The sequence below is a fragment of the Salvia hispanica genome, chromosome 6 (genome assembly GCF_029641045.1).
Source record: "Salvia hispanica isolate PSC_SH4W2 chromosome 6, Shi_PSC_v1, whole genome shotgun sequence".
Classification (NCBI taxonomy): domain Eukaryota; kingdom Viridiplantae; phylum Streptophyta; class Magnoliopsida; order Lamiales; family Lamiaceae; genus Salvia; species Salvia hispanica.
The window spans coordinates 16,897,002-16,921,306 of record NC_142697.1 but is presented as its reverse complement, the minus strand read 5'-3'; the positions used below and the strand labels follow the sequence as shown (position 1 = coordinate 16,921,306).

Genomic DNA, 24,305 nt, shown 5'->3' with positions numbered 1-24,305 from the left:
GGATAGTATAGTTATCTGTGAACAACTTATTGATGTATATTTTAAAAATATGTTTTAAGTCAAAGTAAACGTTACTCTATAATTGGAAAGATGTAGTACTATTATATTGAATTTATATTTAAGACCGTGAAGAGAAGCCACACCTTATGTAATTATGTCAATTCAATAGCCCGATAAAATTAGTGGGTTAGGACTGTAATTTTATAATCTGAATATAAAACGGGCTAAACAGATTTACCTGAATGGGTTGGTGGGTTAAACGGGCTGGTTACCTAATGAGTTGCAACTTTTAATTAAAAAATAGTACTCCCTCCATCCCAGACAAGATGTCACACTTGAGAAATGGCATGGGATTTTAGGAGATGTTATTTTGTCTGTTAAGTGGTGAGAGAAAATATAATTTTATAATTGATGTGAAAAGGAACTTTTTCCAAAAGAGGAAATGTGACATCTTTTGCGGGACAAACTAAAAAGGAATGTGTGACATCTTTTGTGGTACGGAGGGAGTATTAAATTATAGGGGTTTTTTGTATTTTTGAATTTCATGTGACACAATCATTAGTCTTATTCAATCTTTATTCTACAATTTCCCCCTCGATCTCACATTATCAACTTTCAAGTTCCACATCGACTCATTATTTCATCGTCCCATCTTCTGCCACTACTGTTTTACCACCATCAAAGTCAATCAAGACAAAACTAAGAACTAACCCATCAAAATATCAATATATTTATCATTTAATAATCATTCATGTAATATACATGAATTTTAATTTTCATAAAGAATTAATTATGAACAATACTAGCATAATGACACAATCGTAAGCTTTAATTCAAATTAATTGATTTAATTTTGATTTATATTTATTTATGTTGTAGTTGATCATGATGAAATGCTTCTCTCTAGTTATTATTAAAGAAAAGTATGAAAATTTGAAGATTTTATATGATTCTAAAACTAAGAAAAAAAAATAACTAAAATATAAAATCATTTTATAAAATAAAATTTTGATAAAAGATATTATTTTCAAAAAAATTTAGTCCCGAATTGCTCAACGGGTTAGCCCGAAAACCGGCGAATTAAGGTTAGGGTAGAAAATTTATGACCCGGAAAATTCATAACTTGAATAGCCCGCACCCAAATAGTCCGGCAACCCGAGTGGGTTGGCCTGAACCCGAACGGATTAGCCCGATTGACATCCTTACGTAATAGTCATAATAATATATAGGCGTAGTTGGCTGCCAGAGGCTACTCCGACTCGCATTCTATTGATCATAAGTGCCAATGTTGTAATGTGTGTGAGTTGATCAAGCAGTAGAAAAGTTAATGTCTGAGGCTAAAGGTATCTGATTCGAGTAGCTGAGTACAAATCCTGTTGTGCGTGTAAAATGATCAAGCGGTAGAAAAATTAATATCTGGACCCAAAGGCGTGCGGCCTTTAAATTTAAATTTATTTATCCATTAAAAAATTTTAAGACCTAAAACTTATTCTGGTCAAACTATACTAATACTAGTATCAATCATAATTTTTCGTTAATTTTTTAATTTGTGTCTTCCATCAACACGTTTTCACAACATGTATTCATGTAATATAAATATTGTGTAAATTGCAGTTTTGATATGTTAAGTTCGACTTCCATCAACACATTTTAGGGTGGGGATCCTCTACATCAGCTCCTTTAATTTGTGAGGAACTGTTGTGCATTTTTGCATAGCAAGCCGAGGATCCCATCCCACATTTTGTATTCAACTGTCCAAAATCTATAGCGTTTTTCAAGAGGCACAAACAAAACCCATTCATTTTTTTTTTCTTTTTATTCTTTCCTTTCCGTTTTTCAAGCTGTGTCTTCTTGACTTTTTAAATAAAAATAGAAACTTAAATTGACACCACACCAATATGGCAATTTCCATTCACTTCTTTCTACAATATTTAAATGGATACTATTATCAATCATTCCAAATCCCACACCATATTTATCCTCAATGACGGACGGAGATGGGGTCGCGCGGGGTCGGCCGACCCCACCACCCGACTATGAGAACTAGCAAATCTGTCTTTCGAGCTATGGTCGACCTCATGCGCGAGTTAGTCGCGACCCTCTTTTACCCGTCTCTGTGTGTCTATGCTAGTCTCTTGGTCAATTTGTGAAAATTAATGAAATAAGCAGACGAAAAAATGATCTGGAGAAGATGAATGAGGATGGGCTTAATTAGATGTGCATTATAATTGGGCAATATATTAATAATTGTGTTTGCCAATGAAAGATGTATATTAAATGATTAAATAATTTAAACTTGATTGTATTTATTTTAACGGAATGCGTTAGATGCTTTTTTTTTAATTATGTTCTGAATTGTTAATTGTGTATTTCTTAGATTATTTGTTTGCTATTTATGTTTGTGCAATGTAAATATTCTGATAATTGATTGTTTATTATATTATATTAATGGTGAATTATGAATCTTTTTTATTATTTACTTGCTTATTGTATTAGTTGAATTTCTTAGGTTTACATACGAGTTTATCGTAGAAAGAAATGTGTTTCTATCGATTTTTCTATTGCTAATATTAAAATTGAACAATAATTATAGTCAATCTTGGATTACAAAAACCTAGTGATAGCCTCAATTTTGAGATCATATTATATGAATACTTGATATCGTATAGAAGCCCCGAAATGGATACTTATTTGGATTTGACATTACAAACAACAAGCGATACAGCTATTCTAGCTAATGTGATAATATAATAGAAAATAATTATTTAAATTTTATATTTATTCTATATTTATTCGATCCCACAGTGAACAATTCCTGGGTCCGTCATTGTTTATCCTAAAAGGGAACATCTTTTTTGGTCCGTGAACTTTGAAAATATTATTTAAGGTCCATCAACTATGGGTTGATATCATTTGAAGTACTTTTTCACTATTTCCAAGTTTTTCTGGACGAAAATACCCTCAATACCTTAAAGGGTATATATTTTTAATAAACTTATCATATACTCATATTTTTTATAAATATCTTTACAATATATTTTTGACGAATTTTCTAAATATAATTTGACCTTCAATATTATCTCTTAATTTTGTGACATGCAAGTCAAATTGCTTCTTCAATTTTTTTTATTAAAGAATTTTAAAATTGAATAAAGAAATTTTCTTTAATAATAAAAAATTGAATAAGGATCTTTTCTTGCATGTCAGAAAATTAAGTGATAATATTGAAGGTCAAATTATATTTAGAAAATTTATCAAAAATATATAGTAAAGATATTTATAAAAAATATGAGTATATGATATGTTTATTAAAAAATATATATCCTTAAATTATTGAGGGTATTTTCATCCAGAAAAATTTGGAAATAGTAAAATAGTACTTCAATTGATATTAAGTCATAGTTGGCAGACCTCAAACGATATTTTCAAAGTTCACGAACCAAAAATGATACTTTGGTAAAGTTCATGGACCAAAAAAAGATGTTCCCTCTTATCCTAATCCACAAATAATTTCTTTCATCCTAAATACTAACTCTGTCTTCAACAACAAATTTTCACAATGAATACCACCAATAATTTGTATTAGTAAGTGTTTTATTAGTAGTTAGATGTATATCAAAATTAAATTCAGCCATATTTATTGGATTCAAACCAATAACTCATTAACTTTAAACCTGTTGCTCAGTAAAATAGTGGTAAAGCCCAAGTCATTTACTATTTCCCCTTTCTTCCTCACTCTACAGTCTACATTGCTCTGGTTCTCTGTGTTCAAGTTTTTTAATCTCTTCTATCAGTCTATGTTTATTACAAGCTTACAGCACAGCCAGATTTACTAATACTGTAAATAACTGATTTTTTCACATAAAACTGCTGGTACCGGGTGATTCTTTTCTTCCTTGGGGCGATGTCGGAAGCCAACGGAGGGAGCGACCATGGAAAATTTACATCCGGGTATGTGGTAAATGGTTTGAGGGTTGGGGAGGCGGTCGCCCCCTCTTGCCCCCTTGATCCAACACTGGTTTAAACCATCTTTAAAATAAGAAACAAATATAGAATAAGCATAATTTGAATTATTAGCAATTTCTGTATTAATCATAACTAAAGATATGGCTTGAACTTTACCATATTTTACTAGAATACACGCATACAGCATACTTCACATTTATCTAACAAAAAAATTGGATAGAAGAAGCAAAATAACGTAAAAATAAGACCTTTTAACTGTACTTGAATTTTATCATTGAGTTTAGGGGCCAAAATGTTAATAAAGTAAATACAGAGGGGTGAAATGATATCTACCTTATTAATTCTTTCTTCTTTATCTGTAAAACCTCACATCCGTATTCTCAGTTTCAGAGGTAAGCTCTACTGTTTTGCTCACATCTTTTCCATTGTTTCCATAGATGTTTGATTTTATATTATGAGCTATAGTCTCTGTAATTAAAACATGTGAATCGCTGATTATTGTATGCCTAGTTTGACATAACCATACATTTCTTCATCACTAACTGAAGAATGTTAGGGAAAGAATTTACTAATAAATTATGATTGTAGCTACTGATACTCTGTGGCCTAATGCGTCGAATTTGGATTACTATCTCCCTAATTTCAGAGAATGATGGTTTGATGGATAGTTTTTCCAATGATGTTAACAATGTGATTGAAGTAGGATCACATTAAATGATTAATCTTGAATTTTAATATCCTGCTCGTTGTTCCGTATTCTGTACCAATGTAAAGATTATTTCTTGCGTCCTTTCATCACTTTGCTTGTCTTTAATTTCTAGTGTTTCAGTGGGCAGGGAGAAAGGCTGAGGTCCATTTTTGTTCTTGTTGCTCAAGTTCAAGTTTCTTCACTTGGAAACACACTTAATGCTGGAAGTGCATGCTTGTATAGCTACCGAGAGGCTGAGACGCGAATATCTTATCCACATAGAGTTTTTGTTATGAATATCTTAGAGCATCCGCAGCGGTGCTCGTCCGTCGCCTTGTCCGTCCGTGCCGCTGGACAGAGCTCGTCCGTCCGCCGCTGGAGCTCGTCCGTCCGTGCCAGCGGCACGGCGCTGCTCTTAGCTAAGAGCACGTCCGTGCCGCTGAGCAGCCATACGTGGCGTGTTTTTATTGGCCAACGGCTATGCCGTTGGCAAATTCGATTTTTAATTTTTTTTTTTTAAATTCATAATTAATTCAAAATAATACCCAAAAAAATAGAGCCGTTTATAGAAGTTTTTTTTGGATTTTTATGAATTTTTTTTTTTTTTTTAATCCCAAAATCATCTATAAATACACACATTCATCATCCACTTACACACATTCATCATCCACTTTTCACATCAAATTATCTCTCATTCATACTTTTTCATACTAAATCATCTACATCTTCCAAACTCTCTCTAAAAAAATTCAAAAATGGATTTCACCAATCTCATTGCGGAAGCGGAGCGCGAAGAACAAGAATATTATGAACAATATCGTGCCGCCTATGAAGCCTATGTCGCCACCAACGCCCCTCCTCCTCAACCAACTAGAGCAAAACGTCGCTACATCCCTCGTGATCGAGAGGGAGCCCATGAAAGGCTCTTTGCCGACTATTTTTCCGACCAGCCGCGGTATCCACAAGATTACTTTCGGCGCCGTTTTCGCATGTCAAAACGGTTGTTTATGCGTATTGTCACCACATTGTCCACCCGCGTTGAATACTTTCAAGAAGGTGCAGACGCAACCGGTCGGCAAAGTCTCACGGCGTTGCAAAAGTGTACTTGTGCCATCCGACAACTTGCTACTGGGCAAACGGCTGACCTCTTCGACGAGTATTTGCATGTCGGTGAGTCAACTGGAATCCTATGCCTCAAGAGTTTTTGCGACGGCGTTCGTTCTGCTTTCGGCGAGGAATTCCTTCGGGCACCCACCACCGACGATTGTCAACGGTTGCTTCGTCTTCACGAAACAGTCCACGGTTTTCCCGGTATGCTAGGCAGCATTGACTGCATGCATTGGAAATGGAAGAATTGCCCGACTGCTTGGAGGGGGCAACACTTAAGCGGCCACAAAGGTGGCGGCCCAACGCTTATCCTTGAAGCGGTCGCCGACTACCGCCTATGGATTTGGCATGCATATTTCGGTGTTGCCGGATCCAACAACGACTTGAACGTGCTATATTCTTCACCACTCTTCGATGATGTTTTGAATGGTGTAGCACCGGCGATCGACTTCACCGTCAACGGAAATGCATACCACATGGGTTACTATCTCGCCGATGGTATCTACCCAAGGTGGTTGACTTTCGTGAAGTCGTTCAGCAATCCACAAGAGCCGAGACGGATTCTTTTTGCGCAGCGTCAAGAGTCTGCTCGGAAAGACGTCGAAAGAGCTTTTGGTGTCCTTCAAGGCCGATTCAACATTGTGAAGTCCCCTTCTCGGCTTTGGTACGTTAAGAATATCGCCGACATCATGTACACGTGCATTATCTTGCACAACATGATTATAGCTGACGAAGGACCGATGGCGGGTAACTTTTACGACGAGGATGAAGCCGGAAGCTCAACCGCGAGGTCTCCCCCACGTCGAGGTGTGCATACGACGGTGAACGAGAGGATGGAAAGAAGACACACAATGCGCGATACAAGAGCCCACACTGAGCTACAAAAAGATCTAATCAATCACATTTGGGCGAAATTCGGCAACGAGTAGTGTAATTTTTAATTTTTAGGATTTTATTTGTGTAATTTTTAATTTTTAGGATTTTAATTATGTAATTTTTAATTATTTTGTAATTTGTAATAGTATTTCGAATATTTTAATGCATTTTAATATTGTGAAAATGTTTTTATTTAAATTGAATAATAGAATGGTGGGACCCTTGAGCTTGTCCTTAGCTAAGAGCACGGATGTGGGTGTTGTGCTCTTAGCTAAGGACAAAGCAGTAAAAGTGGGTCCGGGAGCACGGATGGGGATGCTCTTACATTCAATTTCTTCTTTCGTCCCAGTTAGGCCACCATCACTAGTGTCACAACCTTGTTTCAACTCCCTGCCTCTGTTTAGTTTTAGTCTTATTCCTAATATACATGTGTGCCCTTCTCATTTGGTCAAGTTCCCACCCAATCCGATATGCACTCGTAGGCTTCCCATTATTGCTGCAAATCAAGAAACTGTGTCTGAAGTTGAGTTTGAGGATTTTTTGGAGAAGGATTGGTCATTTCTTGAATTTGATGATACAGATACTGATGGAGAGCATATGCAGAAAATTGATCGAATCATTTCCGCAGGAAACATCAAAGAAACATCAAAGGTTCTTGTTTCTGTTGGTTCTGAAGCATTTGTAGATAGGATCATTTGTTCTTCCCCTTGTGAGCAGTTATTCGTTGTCCATGACTCTCTTTTCGTTCTAGCATGCATCAAAGAAAGATATGATAAAGTCAAATGTTGGCAAGGGGAATTGATAGATGCGCCTGAGAAATGGACGGCTTTTGATGTCGTATATCTGTATTTCCTCCCTGCTTTGTCCTCTGAACTCGATCAGGTTCTTGCAGCTCTCGCTAAGCGCTGTTTGCCAGGTAATTTGGGAATAACCTGTTGATTGGATATTTGCCTATTACATTGTTCCTTGATTGTTTTGCTTTCATTTTTTGCTTTTTGTTAAAGACTACTGCATTCCTTGTGAAGTACTAGTGCTAGGTTAGTTGTGTGATTATTCCTTATCAACTCCTTAATGTCTGTATTATGATGCATCAGTGTGGTGACGGTTCTTGACTCACGTAACTCTGACATTCATTTTTGGATTCTCAGGAGCAAGAGTAGTGATCAGTCATCCCCTTGGAAGGGAAGCTGTTGAAGAGCAGAAACAGCAATATCCAGATGTTGTGGTTTCCAATTTGCCAGAGAAAATGACTCTACAGACGACTATGGCTAACCATTCGTTTCAATTGTTGGAGTTCGTGGACGAACCTGGCATCTACCTTGCTGTTATGAGATTCAATTAGGAGTAGGACGACAAAAAGATCATTACATTTCTTACAGTTGAAGAGGTGTTAAATGTTAATCCATTTTGTCTTCAATGTCGCAAATGGTGTTATCCAATTCAGCTCACTGATTTTGTTTAAATGGGCCAATGCAAGATGTATGGGTTGTCAGCCACAGTGCAAGTCTAATGCGACTATTGTTTAAATGGGCCAATGCAAGACTCATGATGGTGCTCACAGCAGCAAGAATGGGGTGCACATTTATCACATGTTCTGCTATTGCTCCACTGTAACTTTTCGCTGAACTTGCTGCCATTTCTAACATTAGACGTTGCACCATTGGTTCCCAATTGCTTATTAAAGCCATGAAAGTCCCTTGTCAGTTCAAAACCATCTGCATGATAGCTGGATTCATATTTGCTAGTGACAACCCCATTCTCTAATAATGTTGCATCCTTTCTCCTGTCAGACAATATCGAGTTTGAATCCCTATCTGAATCTTTGCAGAACTTCAGCTTCCTGCGAGGATACTTGAAGTGATCATATGGATATGAGGAGTTCCAATCTCTTGTATTGCCAAAATCCTCATCCAGTGTATCTTCGGTAGAATTATCCTTCTTTGAATAAGTGTACTCTGTCGAAAGGTGGTAATCTTGAATATCAGGAGACAACAGACTGGAAGGATTATCTTCGCATCTTTCGCTGAGAGACTACTGCTACCAATAGTTACCCCCTCATCAATGGGCATCGTAGGCTCATCCTTTGTAACATCATCAACCACAGAATTCAAATGTGATTCAGCACATTTCTTTTCACGATTTTCTTTCTCTCTCAATCTTTCCTTCCTTCGAAGCTTCGTTTCCCTTTCTTTTGCCCTCCTATACTCCTTCGCGCTTTTGCGTTCTTCCTCTTCACGCTTTTCCTTTTCTTCTTCTTCAAGAAGTTTCATCTATAGAATCACAATTATGGTGGAAATAACAGGTCAATCAATTTTGAGCAAGGACGTGAGGAGGCTAGCAACTGAGCCAGAACTAACAGTATATATCATGTGTTAAGCACCTGTTTTTCTAATGTAATTATTTCCTTGCAAGCAACATGTACACGTTCTTCTACCAACTTAAGAGCAATATGTTCTTCTACCAACGCCAAAAGTATGTGTAAATGTAATTGTTTAAATTATTATCTCATGGTATATTCGTGTTTTTCTAATGTAATTATTTTTATATGAGTTTCTTAATATATTTGTATAAATATAAAATTTATATTGATTAAAAGTATATGAAAAAAAAATGAGTATTGGGGTTAGTTGGAGTCATTGATAGAAGGAAAAGTTTTAATAAGTTGGGGGTTGTATATGTGGATGAAAGAGAAATGGGTATTTTATTCAAAAGTTGATTGAGGTTGGGTTGGGTGAGTGTCACCCATAGGGATAGTGTGAGAAAGGAGGCAGAATTGGAATCGTAAAAATGGATTGGGTCATTGGGATTCATTTGATTGGGAATTTAATAATACTATTCAATATTTTATACATTTACACTAATTCCTAACGTACTCCTATATATTAATCTTATTACTTCCTTCGTCTCATAAAATAGATATCACACTTTTCTTTTTTAAATTGTTCCATAAAAGTTGTTATATTTCATTTATTTGGAAAAAAATTCTCTCTTACATTAATATAAATATACTATTTTCTCTCTTCATCTAACATACAAAACAACATTTCCTAAAATCTCGTGTCGTTCCCTAAGTATGTCATCTATTATGGAAGTATGGGATGAGGGAGTACTATTTCTTAAGATTTTATGAGAAAAAATATTTTTAATTACTCAAAATTTTGCTTTTTAATAAAATTTCTTGTATTATAGTAATTTATTAGTATTAAGTTTATATACGCCCTCCGTCCCAAGATAAGTGACTTGTATTCCTTTTTGGGGTGTCCCACTATAAGTGACCTATTTCCATTTTTAGCAAAAAGTCATCTCTCTTACTTTATTCTCCACCTACTTTATTCTCTCTTCTCTCCTCTACTTTTCCTTCTCTCATACTTTACTCTCTCCACTTTAACTTATTTAAATACCATTCCTTAAATCCTGTGCCCAAAAAAAGTAGGTCACTTATCTTGGGACGGAGGGGGTATAAATTAGTACTACTTTAATAATACTTCCTTTATCCATGATTTATAGTTTCATTTTGACCCAGCGTGAGTTCCAAAAAATGTGAAGGAAAGTAGTGGAAAAAATTATTGAAATGTCAATTCCACTTTTTATATTAATGTTGTAGAAGAACATGAGTGTAAGAATTTTGTAGAGTACTATAGGATCCACTACCTAAAATGAAAAAGAATAAAATAAATGAGAATTTAAATTGTGTATATCCTTATAATTCATGTGTATTTATGTTCATATAAAAATGAACTAATATATACTCTAAGATATGTCGGGATAAAGACTAGTCTCTTCCACATATAACAAGAACGTGTGCTATGCTTTCATTAAATTTTAGCCCGATTTCTTTAAATTTCAGGTTCCATAACTGGTAGTAAGAAATATAAAATCGCGAAGTTTCCTATTTTTATTGTACAAATATGCTCAAAACGATGTAAATACCCTGATGGAGTCTTCCTCTCCACAATCTCATTCCACGCCCCGTTGATCAAGTAACTACTCTTCGGCGTCTTCCTCCTCCTTCGACCCAAGGCAGCGTCGCTGATCTGGCTCGTCAGGATGGATAGACGGTTGTGCTTTTTGCTCACGTTGGTGCTAGTCAGATCCTTCCCACGCGCTCCTGAATTCCTCCAGCAGTGGCGGAGGAGGATTAGGCGGCGCTGCTTTCTGGATTGCGCGATGCGCGGTGGGAATGAGGACGTCGAATTTGTCGCCTTCAATTGTAAACAAGTCTCCCACATCTTTCATTTTTAAATCCTAAACCCTATGATTTAGGGTTTTTCGGAAGATTGATTTGAATGTAAAGAGACAAATGAAGACGATAGATTTGAACACGATATACACCCGAAGCCTCAATTAATTACAAAATCCGCATCAATTAACAACAAATTACTGACACCGTAATACAACCCTAATTAAATTTCTTCCCCCAAATAAGAAACTTTACTAGTACTCCTATTTGAAATCAAGAAATTAAACAGCGGATGTACATAAAACCCTAAATCCAAAACTCAGGCGCCGAGCGAGCCATTCCCCGGCGGCAGGCGCACGAGGGCGAAGCACAACTCCCGATGAACTCGGAAACACCACAATTGCACCACCACCCCAATCCTTAATTTGTGCTTAGCCACAATAGCATTCCACTTCCCATTGATAACGTAGCTGGACGACGTCTTCCCGCCGTCCTTCTTCGCCATGTCCCACCGCGAGAACTTGACGGTCTCCGACGCCGCCAGAGACGGCCCCACAACCTTCACATCCAAGTACTTCTTCTTCTTGCTCTTCGAGTCGTAGCCGCGGAGGTGCTCCTTCTCTCCCTCCGTCAAGAAATCGTCCGCGATCTGGTTCATCGGGATCGACAGCCGGTTGTGGCGGCTGCTCAAATCAGTGCCGTAAAGCTGCTTCTGTATCACCAATTTCGCCGGCGCGTCCGCCCCACGCGATATCTCTTCGATCGCAATTTTGAATTCCTCCGGCAGCGGGGGGCGTTCGTTGCTGTTGATGGCGGGGTTTGGGATCTTTCTTCTCTTCGAGTCGGAGGAGGAGGGTTTCTCTATTTTGCGCTTCGGGCGTGGGATTTGCGCGGCGGCTTTTCTCTCGTCGAGAATCTCCGCCGCTCGTTCCGTCGTGGCGAGCAGAACGTCGAAGAGGCTGCCTTTCATGTCGAGTTTGTGTTTCATATCGTCGATTGTGATGTTTCGGATAAACATCTTGGTTTAGTAGGTGTGGAGAAATTGTGAGAGGGGGAGATGGGATCGGAGATGTTATTTTATAGATGTAATGAACTAAGGAGTATGTTTTTTCCGTTAAGCGTATATGGAAAGAATTTTGAATATGGTAAGTTTTTTCCGTTGTTATGTAATCAATGGTAATATTCCTAGTGGAGATGGGAGAAGTGGTTTTACTTTTAATTCAACTACGGTATTTCCTTATATATGATTTTGCTTTGGATTTTGGCTAATTTTAGATATGCTTCTTTAATGTAAACTCGCAATAAAATTTATAATTATTTAATTAGATTTATCATTGTTATGCTCAGAGAAGAAAGATAAAAGAAAAGCAATACATGAGACATATAACATTCTAACCCCCGTCCCACAAAAAGGATTCAAATTTAGTGTGAACAGAGGCGGACTTATGTTGCTACATGGGGTCCTTGGAATCCCCAACTATTTTTTATATTCTCGTATGTATTACTTCTCCCGTTCCACAATAAGTGTCACACTGTATTTTTACCATAAATGGTAAGTAGGTCTCACATTCGACTAATTCATTTCACTCACATTTAATTTTATTATAAAATCAATATAAAAAAGTGGGTCTCGTATTCTATTAACTTTTTCAATCCACTATTCTTTACATTTCTTAAAATCTGTGCCCACAATAAGAGTAACTCCTATTATCGGAGGGAGTATATTCATACCACATTTTGCAAATCATTACATAAGGCAGATGGTGTGGAACGTGATTTGCATAGTTAAATTGTCTGTTAACTTTTATCATACTAGTAAATTAGTAAATTTTCATATAGTAAATTTCATTTATTTATCTAGTATTTAAATTATTCTTATGGTTCTTATAATTGATTCACTACTTAGTAATTCATTTATTTATATTTTTTGGTGTAATTTTTGTTTATATTCCTACTTGTGTAAATGTTGTTCTTTAAAACTTAAGAATTAAAAAAAAGTTTTCCCTATAAAAATACATATATATATCATTATAATATTAGTAAATTAAATTTTGAAGTTATATTTTCATTTTAAAAAATATATATTCTTCAATTATTTTGACACCAAATACTATCACTATATGTATCTTTAATTGATATTATTAATTTTTAAATTATTTATCCTCATTATCCATCTCTATTTTAGCAATGCATTGTTCACGTTAGTTGACATTAAAAATATGCAACAATTGTTAATTTGGAACCCCAGTCCTAAAGTCCTGCATCCACCACTGAGTGTGAGCATGAGTTTTAAGAAATGCAAAGAACAGTGGTTTAAATAAGTCAGTGGACTATCATAAGTCCCACTTATATATATTAGTTTTATAATAAAATGTGTCAAATAAGTTGGTGGATAGTAGGCCTACTTACTATTAATGATAAAAATGAAATGTGATTTTTTATTGTGGGACGGAGGTAGTAATTAATATTGATAAAAAAACATATTACAATATATAGAGTTAAATGCCCTTTTGTGTAATTTTAGAATATTTTGGTAATTCAATAAAAGATGGAAAAGACAGTATAAACAAACGTCCGCACGCGGTCGCCACCGTTAAACTATTACCGGACAAAAATTAACTTTGATATTACTGTTCAAAATTTTTTTTTGTTGGAATATAATATGCTGGATTAGGGTTTCTACTTTTCACATGGCAAGAAAAGCGAAACTCTTCCATTAAGGTGGACATCTTGGAATTAGTACAACACACGCAGGTAAAATCTGGATCTTTACTTCATAGTACTGCTTTTGTATTGATTAATTTTCTTTTGGCTCATTGAATTGGTTGTCGCTTTGGAGAGCTTGGAGAGATTTGCTAGAAATTTTTGTAACGATGAAAAATGACTTAGAGTATCCACAATAAGGCAGACGTCTCAATAGTCTAGTACTAAGACTAATCAAAAACACCTCTTGCTATGTCACTAGGACTAACCACTACACTGCCACATCACTAGTGTTGACTAAACACTGCACAATATAGCCTAGCACTAGGACTAACCAACAGCCTAGCCAATAAAACAAATTCACAAATACGGAATTAAAAATTCGACACGGATACGGAAAAAAGTGCAACCATTTTATTTAAAAAAAACATACATATTTAAATTTTAAAAAAAAATACATAGTTCAACAACAACAACAAAAAATCATCCCAAAGCTACGATATACGCAGGCCCCGTCTCACTCCTCGTTGTCCCCTTGGCCAGTCCCAGCGGCATCGGAAGCCCCAGAAGCTCCCCCAGCGGCACCCCCGACGGCGAGTGGAATCCCCAAAGCGCGCCTCATATCGCAGATGAGGCTCTCCAGCATCTTCTTGTGTAAGGGATTTGTTGCCTCTTTCCACTTCCTGTATGACCTCGAACAAGTTCATCTATTGTGCATGCGCGCAAGGTTGGCGAGAGTGGGACTGGGCTCGGCACTGGGAGCTGCAGATTGGTCCTCTGGGGACCCACTAGAGGCTCCCCTAGACATCCGCATAGCCGTCTTTTGCCCAACCAGGCGACGGCGGTGGGAAACCGATGGAGGCCGGAGGGGTCTCTTCGGCACCGTCAGGGAGGTCGTGGGAACCGACACTAATGCTGTACTTGCCGGTGATGTTGAGCTTCGTCCGCTTCGGCCAGCCAGCGTCAACACCTGAACGAAACTTGGCGGAATCCATCAGCACCACATAGGCGTCCCAATATTTAAACTGGCTGAACTTCCTGGTCGGGGGAATTGCTGGAGCGACAACCTCTTCACATCTTCCATGGTCTGGCCGTTGATTATCGTGCGGGTGTTGTTTTCGTAGATGCTGGCAAATCGAGTGACGGCAAACCTCACTCGCTCTCACTATTTCTGGTACTCCTCAGTTGTGTGATGTCTCCCATTCTGCAACAGAAATATGTCGTAGGCTTCGCTGATGCAAGCCCACATCCTTTCGATAGTCTGATCGACAGAATGTGATCATCACAGACATTGATCCAGGTCTTGGCCAGAGCGACGCACTCCTTTGGAGACTAGACGGTCCTCCGTCCCTCACCGGCTTCCTCCCCCTCGTCCCCCGCACGCGAGGACTGACCAGCCACCCTGATAGAGACTTGATATTCTATTTTATTCCGGAAGGGAGCTGATATTCTCTCCATATATTTATTTAGTTTATTTATGTTTTAGTATTATTTAGTTGCTATGATTTTATTTACTTTCCCTAATGGTTAGGATTTGATTTTCTTTTGATTTACTTTCCTAGTTTATAGGAGATCTTTTTGCTCCACACATATTTATTATAAATATGTGTGGAGACTTTTATTATTATTAAGCAGAATGAAGAAATAAATTATTAATCTCGTTCTCTCTTCTAGCGTGAAAACGCCCCCTAGAACCTCAACTAGGGTTGTTATCTTTTTCTCTCTACAATTCACTCAAATAATTCCTCCGATAGGCTAAACCCTATCAAATTGGTGCTTTCATTAGGTTCTCATCCTCCTATTGATTTCTACCACCATGTCCGTCTTGCTGTCAAACTCTCCTCCACACTCTTCTCCTCGGTTTTCTGGTGTTAACCCCGTGCGATGGATTTTGGATGTTCAGGAGTATTTTGACTATCATTTGTTTTCTGATACTGATCGTTTATTTTTTGTGAGGTTATTTTTTGACCATCCAGCATCTGTATGGATCCACGAGTATCGACGCTCGAATTCAAATTGCTCATGGCAAGAATTTCTGGATGCTGTTTATCATAACTTTGATGAGGATGTCATTTACTTCGCCGAGACGAATAAACTTCTCAACAAAATTTTGAAGGCAGTTGCATATTTAGCAAAAAAAAGGAGGCCACATCTGATTCTGTCGTCGAGACTATTGCAAAAAATGACGTTGTGTCAACAACAGATGTCAAGTTTGATCCCGTCATCAACGAGACGAAAAAAGATGACGACGAATCGCCTCAAGCATTGGATGAGGCAATGGCTTTGCTGGAAACCAAATGTCCTCCACAGTCTCATAGCCCAAAAATCAATGTTGTCATCATTGGTTATGTCGCTGAAATCGCTGAAGAGATCTCATGCCCGAAGACGGTTTCTCCGTCATTCGTTGAGGTCACAAGCGATACAATTTTATTTGAAGATCTAAACAAATACAACGAGATGGAAGATTATTTTTCCAACTTCCACCTTGAGGGCAAGGTGGCTTTCAACGGTGGGGGAGTTGATAGGGACCTGATATTCTATTTTATTCCGGAAGGGAGCTGATATTCTCTCCGTATATTTATTTAGTTTATTTATGTTTTAGTATTATTTAGTTGCTATGATTTTATTTACTTTCCCTAATGGTTAGGATTTGATTTTCTTTTGATTTACTTTCCTAGTTTATAGGAGATCTTTTTGTACCACACATATTTATTATAAATATGTGTGGAGTCTTTTATTATTATTGAGCATAATGAAGAATTAAATTATTAATCTCGTTCTCTCTTCTAGCGTGAAAGCTCCCCCTAGAACCTCAACTAGGGTTGTTATCTTTTTCTCTCTACAAATTCACTCAAATAATTCCTCCGATAGGCTAAACCCTATCACACCCCCTTGCCCTTCTTCTTTGACTTCCCTGCCGAAGGACCCCGACACCCTACCACCAGTGGACTCTCATTGGGGGGAGGGGACTCCCTCATCGAAGATAGACCCAACACCTCAAGTGAGAAAGTCTCAGCGCCGATGAACTGAGTCTCTAGTGGAGTACAGGCCTTGGAACCGGCGATCAATGAATCCATGTAGGGCCGATAGACATTGTCCCCAGGCGATTGGGGGACCCTGCATCATCCCACTCCCCATCCTGGGCATCATCATCCCGCTCATCCCTACCATCCCAGGCATCATTCTCCCCATCCCCGCCGCCATCCCGCCCATCTCCCGGCCGCCATCCCCGGGCATTTAGGGCACCATCCCACCCATCACTGTCATTCAAGGGTACATATTATAGTACTCGGGCATCATCCCCGCCATTTGGGGCAACATCCACGCCATTCCGCCGATAGATTTTAAAACAGGTTGTCGAAAGGTTTTAAATATACGAATTACATGGGGTTCCGATATATGCTGATTAGGAATAGCCTCGACATGGACTGCAACTCAGCCGGAGCTGGCTTCGTTGTGGCTTTCTCCGATTTCTCGCTCCACCAGATAGGCAACTTGGTCCATCCCAACCTCAGATTCCGCCACCTTGTTGTCCAAACCCTAGACAACGTCAATTCCGATAATCGGCCGTTCTTTATTCTTCAGATACTTAATTCATTCACTACTCACCTTTCGTTTTCGATAATTCTCATGACATATTTTACCCAGTGGCGGATTTAGGGGGCTGGAGGGCCCCCTTCAGACCGATGTCTCTGGAGCAGGAAAATAGCATGATCGCCTCCTTCAAATAGTAGGAGTACTTTTTTTTCAATTTATGTTATTAGTCTTTTAACTAAGAGGTCTATGGTTCAACTCCCGAATTATGTGAAATCTTTTAAATGCGGTGGTTTGGCGATCGGACTGTGTATGAATCACATCTTATTGGACGGGATGAGCGCCAAGGGTTTCAACCAAAACCTAGCTTCTCAGGCTTTAGACGACGAGCCACTGGCGGTGGTCCCATGTTTCGACCGCCACCTCATGACCGCCAGGTCTCCACCAAGACCAGCGTTTGACCATCCCGAGTTCTTCAAGCCCGACCTCGGCCCCCTCTCGAGCCCCCCGGTTTTCGACTGCAAGAGAGAGGAACTGGAGTACAGAGTATTCCAGTTAAGCCCTAGCCACATCAAGTTGTTAAAGGAAATGGCCGAATCAGAAACCAGAATCAGCAGCTTGAGCGTGGTGGTGGCGCTTGTGTGGAAGTGCAAGGAGAGGGTGTCCACTCTGCTGAACGGACGACAACGCTAGATCGACCACTGATTGGCTGGAAATCAATAAGGGGCTTCCGTGTGGAGAGTATATGGTGAGTTCTTGGTTGAGGTTGGGATTTGAAGAGGTGGTGTTTCCGTGGGGGAAGGCGCTGCACTCCGGCCCCGTCGTCAGCCACCGCAAGGATATCTGTTGGGTGTTTCCCACGGATGATGGAATCAATGCGTTGGTTTTGCTGCCGTTGCTGGAGATGGACCGTTTCGAGGCCTGTTTCCGGAACTTCTTTGCGCCGGAATCTAATCGTGCCGATGTTTAGATTCCGATCGCAGCATCGGAGAATCTGGTTTAACGTTATGTGCTGGTGTAGTGGTGTTGGTTTGTTGGTTGGTTTGTTGTTGTCATATAACTATAAATTAAATAAAGTCAACTACTGTGGCGTGTAATTTTACTTAAATATAATGAAATTCCTTGCTAATTAGAGTGTCATTTAAAATTAGTTTCAAAATTTTATTCATCGTAATGGGATGTTATCAGAAGACAATAAATTTTAAAGAACGTAATAAATGAAATTTATAGTGGTATAATTGAGGCGCTAAATAGTGGAATATATGAGTGGTAAATTAATTTATTATTACATCTCATGATCATGTATAATGCTAAATCTGTAGGGATAATTAATAATTTAATATAGTTATCTTCGAAGCAACTTATATTACACGTTGATGTATATTTTAAAAGAAAAATGTGTTATAGATATAATGGCAATGCTATAATGGGAACTTTATAGTAATTATATACCAGATTTTATTTTTAGTTTAATTAATATTTTGTATATATACTACTATCCTTTACATTATATTGTACTACTATATTATTTAGATCTACTTAAGGAGTGTATCTGTTAACATGGGGCCCGTATATTTATGATGGACAATATTCATTTTGTTTCTCTACTCTTATTGCATTTATTTATGGGTATATATTTAAATATAAAATATTAGTATAAATTTGTTGTCTGTATATATTAACATACATGAGTTTCTAATTAAATTAGTCTTTATAAATTTTAGTGAAAATAATTTAATAAAAAAACTAATTTTAGTGTGCTTATTTTTTTCACTTCCAATTTTATTTTATTAACTATTTACAAAAAAAAATTGAGTTTTCTCTCCAATATTACCATAAAAATTGTTACTATTTGATACTAATTGATTAATTAAGGTAATTTAAATTTATATTAATCTATTTAATCAAGATTAGTTATCACATTTTATTTGTCTATAAGGACAATAACTTTTATATACTCCATTATGATCAAAAATTTTATCTATAACAACGTAAATGTTTTTCACAAAAATCACAATTTTTTTATTCGCGAAAGCAATGGCTTTTAGTTATTACAACTTTTATGCATAAAAATAAATTTTTCTATTCAAAAAAATAGTACTCTAATTTTTATTCACACAAACTTGTATTCATGACTAGAATTGTGGAATAACTTTTTATTCATTCACAAAAAAGTTAACTTTCATTCACAACTTTTATTCAAAAAAATAACACGATCCAATAGAACAAAATTATTTATTAATTAAAATAATACTAACTTTTATCTATTAAACTTATAGTAACTTTTGTTAGAAAATAATATTACTAAATTTTATTTACAATAACACTATTTTACTCGCAAAAAGTAGTAAATTTATTTTCTAGAATAATAGAGTTTATTTATAAGCATAAAAACTTTTATTTATTGGAGTAATAATTTTTATTTCTTAGAATTATAACTTTCAATTTAAAGAAAAACACTTTTTTCTATTACAATTATTCTTTTGTTGACAACTATAGTACAATACATTCTATTCATCAAATGATTTTTTTTTTCACAATTATACTAACTCTTGTACAATAAAAAAATTAAATAACTTTTGTCCACAATAAACAAAAACTTTTATTCCCAATAAAAAATAGTAGTAAATTCTATTCATTGAAACAAATTATGTTTATTATTATTCGAAACAATAATAACTTTTTTGTTTTAACCTGCACTTTAGTTTTGCATAAACAATAATTTAGTACCAACTTTTATTCTCATGAATAATAACATATATTTAAAAATTAAAGTAATAAATTTTATTCAAAATAATAATAATTCTATATAATAGAGTAAAAAAATTTATGCTTTAAAAAAGTTATGATTTTTCATAATAAATAGAGTATAACTTTTATTTGAAAAATAAAAAATTTTTATTCGATAATGAACTTTTATCAATCAGCTTTTATTCTTTCTCTCTCATACTTTATCCATTTTTTCTCCTTCGTCGTCTTATTTTACCAATTTCTTATTAAAATCTATGCCATCCACTTTTCACATTAACTTCAGTAACATTAGCATCACGACAACTAACTTCTATAAGTATCCATATCTTAAAAACGTTTCAAGATTCACTCAACCATTCATATTTCATCATATTATGCAATTTTATAGCAGAGCATACTCTTTCAACCAAAATGAAACTTGTATGTTTTTTTGAATTTTTTTTTAACATTTACCTAATAAAAAAAAATACCACACAAAAATACACCTAATTAAGCAAATAAAAATAGTACTTAAATTGACACCCCACACACCACACCAATATGGAAATTTCCATTCACTCCTTTCTACAATATTTAAATGGATACTATTACCAATCAATCCAAATCCCACACCATATATATTTATCCTAATTCACCACAAATAATTTCTTTCATCCTAAATACTAACTTCGTCTTCAACAACACATTTTCACAATGAATACCACCAATAATTTGTATTAGTAAGTACTCCCTCCGTCCACAAAAGATGTCACACTTGTGGACGAAATGAGATTTTATGAGGTTTTGTTTCATGTGTTGGGTGGAAAGAGAAAATATAATATTTATATTATTGTGAGAGAGAATTTTTTCTAAAAATAGAAATGTGGGGTTTTTAGTTGAACAAACTAAAAACGAAGGTGAGACATCTTTTATGGAACGGGGGGAATATTTTATTAGTAGTAGTTAGATGTTTATCAAAATTAAAATTCAGTCGTATTTATTGGATTCAAACCAATAACTCATTAACTTTAAACTGTGGCTCAGTAAAATAGTGGTAAAGCCCAAGTCATTTACTATTTCCCCTTTCTTCCTCACTCTACACTGCTCTGTTTCTCTGTGTTCAAATTTTTTAATCTCTTCTATGTTTACAGGCTTACAGCACAGCCAGATTTACTAATACTGTAAAAACTACTTTTTTTCACATAAAGCTGCTGCCACCAGGTGATTCTTTTCTTCCTTGGGGCGATGTCGGAAGCCAACGAAGGGGGCGACCATGGAAAATTTACATCTGGTATGTGGTAAATGGTGGGTGGGGTGGGGGGCCTCTGCCCCCCTTGGATCCACCACTGCCTTAAACCATCTTTAAAATAAGAAACAAATAAAGAATAAGCATTATTTGGAATTTTAGCTATTTCTGTATCAATCATAACTAAAGACTTGCACTTTTGCATATTTTACTAGATTACAATCATACAGCTTACTTCACATTTACCTAACAAAAAAAATTGGACAGAAGAAGCAAACTAACGTAAAAATATAGTAAGACCTTTTAACTGTATTTGAATTTTATCATTGGGTTTAGGGGGCATAATGTTAATAAAGTAAAGACAGAGGGGTGAAGTGATATCTACCTTATTAATTCTTACTTTCGTGTTTCTTCTTTGTCTGTAAAACCTCGCATCCATATTCTCAATTTCAGAGGTAAGCTCTGCTGTTTTGCTCCTATCTTTTCCATTGTTTCACTAGATGTTTGATTTTATATTATGAGCTATAGTCTCTGTAAGTAAAACATGTGAATAGCTGCTTATTTTATGCCTAGTTTGACATAACCATTCTTTCGTAATAAACTTGGGATTTTTGTTTTATAGATGTTTTTACAAATAATTTTTTTTATGTTAACTTTTGCTAAACTTGGTTCCTTCTTCCTTGCCCTCTTCTGTTTAATTGACTTAATAATTATACATTTCTTCATCAGTAACTCTGAAGAATGTTGGGAAAGAATTATCGTAGCTATTGATACTCTTTGGCCTAGTGCGTCGAATTTAGATTTTCAATTCCCCCAGTATCATAGAATGATGGTTTGGTTGGTAGTTTTTTCCAATGATAAAAACAATGTGAGTGAAATAGGACCACGTTAGATGATTAGTCTTGAGTTTTATATCCTGCTCGTTATTCTGTACGTTGTACCAATGCAAAGATTGTTTCTTGGGTCCTTTCATCACTTTGCTAGTCTTTAAACACATATAGGCCACAAAATTCGATTACTATCAGGTTGACGGAGACACACACCGAATGCACCGCCGCCTCCCACAGCTCTAGCACCTAGGAAACCCATCGGCTGCGACATATTAACCTACGAACCACAACAACAAACTCATTAACACAATACGGCGACTAAAACAAATCAGCAAACTACCCAAAACAGACAGAGGTGAAATACCAACATCGGTATGTGAGCAGAGGCGGTTGTTAGATCCACCGTTTGATGACCGTCTGAGTAGAACATCCTTCGTGATGGAGAGTAACGTGTATTTAAAAGAGTGTCAAACCGCAAAGATTTAAAAAATTTTGGAGGGACATTTGAATGTTTTAGCTTCCTTTCCCGACTTAATTTCGACTAGAGGGGTGGCAGAAGTAATTTCGTAAAAGGGATGAAGACATTTTCGTCTGACAGCACGCAAGCTGTCATATCTTGACTCCAATTCTGAAATAACAAACACCCAAAAATAGCATAGTGCTGGGTGGGACTGGTCATATTATTTAAGTCAAGATTCATCTCTTGCATTTCGAAATAGGGATAACTGAACGAGCTCTAAGAATCAGATCTTTTAGTGTCCTTGACTTTAAGCATTGAGTTTAGGGGCCAAAATGTTAATAAAATAAAAACAAAGGGTTAAGTGATATCTACCTTATTAATTCTTGCTTTCGTGTTTCTTTATTTGTAAAACCCCGCATCCGTATTCTCAGTTTCAGGGGTAAGCTCTACTGTTTTGCTCTTATCTTGTCATACCCCAACCCTTATGACTTATGCACTTACTATAAATAATTTCAAAATTTATAATAATAAATAATCCACACGTCAAGTACATATTTCACACATATTATATAAGTTCAAAAACCAACATTTATTAAGTACATATTTTAAAACATTCTAAACCGTTGTGGGACCCTCTCACCGCTCTATATACTACACATTTATTTATATGCAAAAATGATGAGGAGGAGAAGTTGTCAAAATGCGTCAGCCGCCGACCCTGATAACATGTGGAGTTCCTATGACCCACGTCAACCTAAAAGGTTCACTGATATCTTATTCCTGAAAAATATTAGTGGTTTATATGAGCCACAACTTAGTGTATATGAACCTTACCTTTAATTCCACGTCTCAAATATCAATATATTTTTTAACCAATATAATAACAATAACCAACAAATATTAGAAACAATTTCATGTACATATGCATATGCCACTTTGTTCAGTTTATTATTCTGTGACAAATCAAGCCTAGTATCTGTCAGGATTCCATTGTATATGACCCGAAGGTCTCATTGCCTTTGTACATATATATACAACCCGAAGGTCCATTGTCATTGTATAATAAGACCAGGAGATCCCATTGCCATTGTATACATATATATGACCCGAAGGTCCATTGTCATTGTATATATGACCCGTAGGTCCATTGCCATTGTATATGACCCGTAGGTCCATTGCCATTGATATCAGACCCAGGGCATGACTGTCACAGATCCTTTTTAATCCAATGCTTTAAATAATTCCAAAACCATGTGGAAACATATCAATTGCATCAATTACATATTTCTATCATATTCCACCATTGATATCAGATAACACATATTAATATCAGAGTCACATCATATACTCCAATTATTCACTCTATATAAATACCTAGCAAAAAAGCACATAAAATATGTAAAATTAAAAGTGTGATTTAAACACATCTGATTACAACAGAAAAGCTAATCAAGTTCTAAATCTTCTCCTAGTCAGTTTCTCGATCCTTCAATTCGATAGCTACAGTTCTATATCATTTTAGTGCATAACTACATAAATATTACTTCTCAATCTACGTCTCTCACTCTAATCTTCTTTTGTTATATTTTTCTTTTCCTTCCCTAGCAAACTATCATTTTTCATTTATATAGATGTCGGCTTAAATTTGCTGACTCCCTTATCTACTTTTTAAAAGAAAAATACGTAAAAGTGAAAAACTATAAACGTGTTATTCCATAAATTATCTAACATAATATATAAAAAAAATAACTCATTTGATTAGTAACATGTAATAGTATAAAGAACTCCAAATACTTCTTATTTTTAACATATTACATGAAATATATTATACATATATATGCTTTACGTAAATTATTTTATGCACATATAGATATACTCCACTTATACTTTAATATAATCCCAACTAGATATATTTATATAAATATAGGCAGGCAAACGTTTTTTTTTAAGTACCTATATATACACATATATACTTAGTTTATACA

The 24,305-nt window shown here is 36.0% G+C and overlaps 2 protein-coding genes and 1 pseudogene across 2 annotated transcripts; 2 read left to right on the top strand and 1 right to left on the bottom strand.

Annotated features, from left to right (window-relative positions):
* The first annotated feature begins 6,928 nt into the window (after nucleotides 1-6,928).
* On the top strand, nucleotides 6,929-8,011 carry LOC125206306 (uncharacterized). The gene is made up of 2 exons (XM_048105579.2): nucleotides 6,929-7,553; nucleotides 7,786-8,011. Exons 1-2 carry the CDS (start codon nucleotides 6,947-6,949, stop codon nucleotides 7,977-7,979), a joined length of 801 nt encoding a protein of 266 aa, XP_047961536.2. The 5' UTR covers nucleotides 6,929-6,946; the 3' UTR covers nucleotides 7,980-8,011.
* Nucleotides 8,012-11,060: 3,049 nt separating this feature from the next.
* LOC125206305 (putative B3 domain-containing protein At3g49610) lies at nucleotides 11,061-11,835 on the bottom strand. Its single transcript, XM_048105578.2, has one exon. It carries the CDS (start codon nucleotides 11,833-11,835, stop codon nucleotides 11,137-11,139), a length of 699 nt encoding a protein of 232 aa, XP_047961535.2. The 3' UTR covers nucleotides 11,061-11,136.
* Nucleotides 11,836-16,904: 5,069 nt separating this feature from the next.
* Nucleotides 16,905-17,747, top strand: LOC125206304 (acyltransferase GLAUCE pseudogene; annotated as a pseudogene).
* The last annotated feature ends 6,558 nt before the right edge of the window (nucleotides 17,748-24,305 follow it).

Excerpts from the sequence above, each read along its gene's own strand:
- LOC125206306 (XM_048105579.2), top strand. The coding sequence starts at position 6,947 with ATGGGGATGCTCTTACATTCAATTTCTTCTTTCGTCCCAGTTAGGCCA. Across the intron at positions 7,554-7,785 it reads CGCTAAGCGCTGTTTGCCAG|GAGCAAGAGTAGTGATCAGT; the intron begins GTAATTTGGGAA and ends TTGGATTCTCAG.
- LOC125206305 (XM_048105578.2), bottom strand. The coding sequence starts at position 11,835 with ATGTTTATCCGAAACATCACAATCGACGATATGAAACACAAACTCGAC.